The sequence below is a fragment of the Opisthorchis viverrini genome (genome assembly GCF_000715545.1).
Source record: "Opisthorchis viverrini unplaced genomic scaffold scaffold10756, whole genome shotgun sequence".
Taxonomy (NCBI): Eukaryota; Metazoa; Platyhelminthes; class Trematoda; order Opisthorchiida; family Opisthorchiidae; genus Opisthorchis; species Opisthorchis viverrini.
Genome location: NW_008756230.1, coordinates 1 through 1,059, shown reverse-complemented (window position 1 = coordinate 1,059; position 1,059 = coordinate 1). Strand labels below are relative to the sequence as shown.

General features: G+C 46.2%; 1 protein-coding gene across 1 annotated transcript; it reads left to right on the top strand.

The window, feature by feature from the left end:
* Positions 1-503: 503 nt before the first annotated feature.
* Positions 504-764, top strand: T265_12270 (hypothetical protein; the record flags this gene model as incomplete). The annotated part of the gene is made up of 1 exon (XM_009179538.1): positions 504-764. A coding segment is annotated over one exon (261 nt), but the record flags the coding sequence as incomplete, so codon positions are not given.
* Between the last annotated feature and the right edge of the window lie 295 nt (positions 765-1,059).

Below are 1,059 nucleotides of genomic sequence, written 5' to 3'. Positions count from 1 at the left end.
TCTGAAATGATGTAAAAGGGAACCTTTACAAGGTAAAGTACCTTCCAGCATTGTCACAACTTACCAGCTGCGGTTAAACTCGGCTGGCAGTTGATGAGCTCATTGTCCTTTCGGATGCGAGTTTGCCGAATATGCTTGTGCGTCTTCCGACGGTAACAGTCACATCTATATCACGCCAACTATTGCTCACGCTCGTACAGGGCTCAGTGATGTAGAAGGATGAAAACAGTAGCACCACAGGCATTTCTACGCTATTCGCTGCCCAACAAGTTGTATCCAAGAGAAGTGTTGTCCTTATACCAAGTCGTATAATTACTTCATTCGACCCCTTTATTGAAAGTCAGCCGCCCTAATCGCTTCTCTTGTTATGTCATCTCACATCACTCTGTCGTATAAAGTAGCATAAAAAGTAACGCGAAGCCGAGGTGCATGGAAACCTTGTCGAACTGAGCTAGAATACTCAGAAGCCTTGACTATCGCGGAGCTAAACTGACTGGTGTGAAATGTTCTCGCCTTGTCGTTCGAGCAGTCTTTATCGGTTTTACGGGTTCCAAGCTGTCTTTTCTGGAAACCTATTTACTCAATCCGAAGTGGTCACCAACCGGTTGGCTATTCTGGTATTCTGCATTAAGAAGACCGAGTGCGGTGATCGGATATGGAAGAAGTATATGCCAACTGCACGCCTCGCGCTCGCCCTGTCCAAGAGCGGAACTGGAACCAAGAAGGTTTCAAGTTTGGGTCCAGCACCGCAAACGTCCGGCTGATTTGGGATGGGCACATCTTTTGATGACCAAAATTGTTAGGTTCATTTCTGCCGGATACGGACAAGGAGGAAACGAATGGAAGATGGTGTTGCGTCGCTGTTGGGAATGCAGGTTTCAACAATGACTCTGCGGGATTTCTGGACAGAGAACTTCAAGCTCCTTCGGATCAAAAAAAACCAGGATTGGCTGGATTCAACGACCAACCAGCAGTAACCCAACAACCGGATTCTCGTACAAGCAGCAGTTACAAAATGGCAAATAAATCGTTGGAATATTTCGTCAACAAAATCACCAT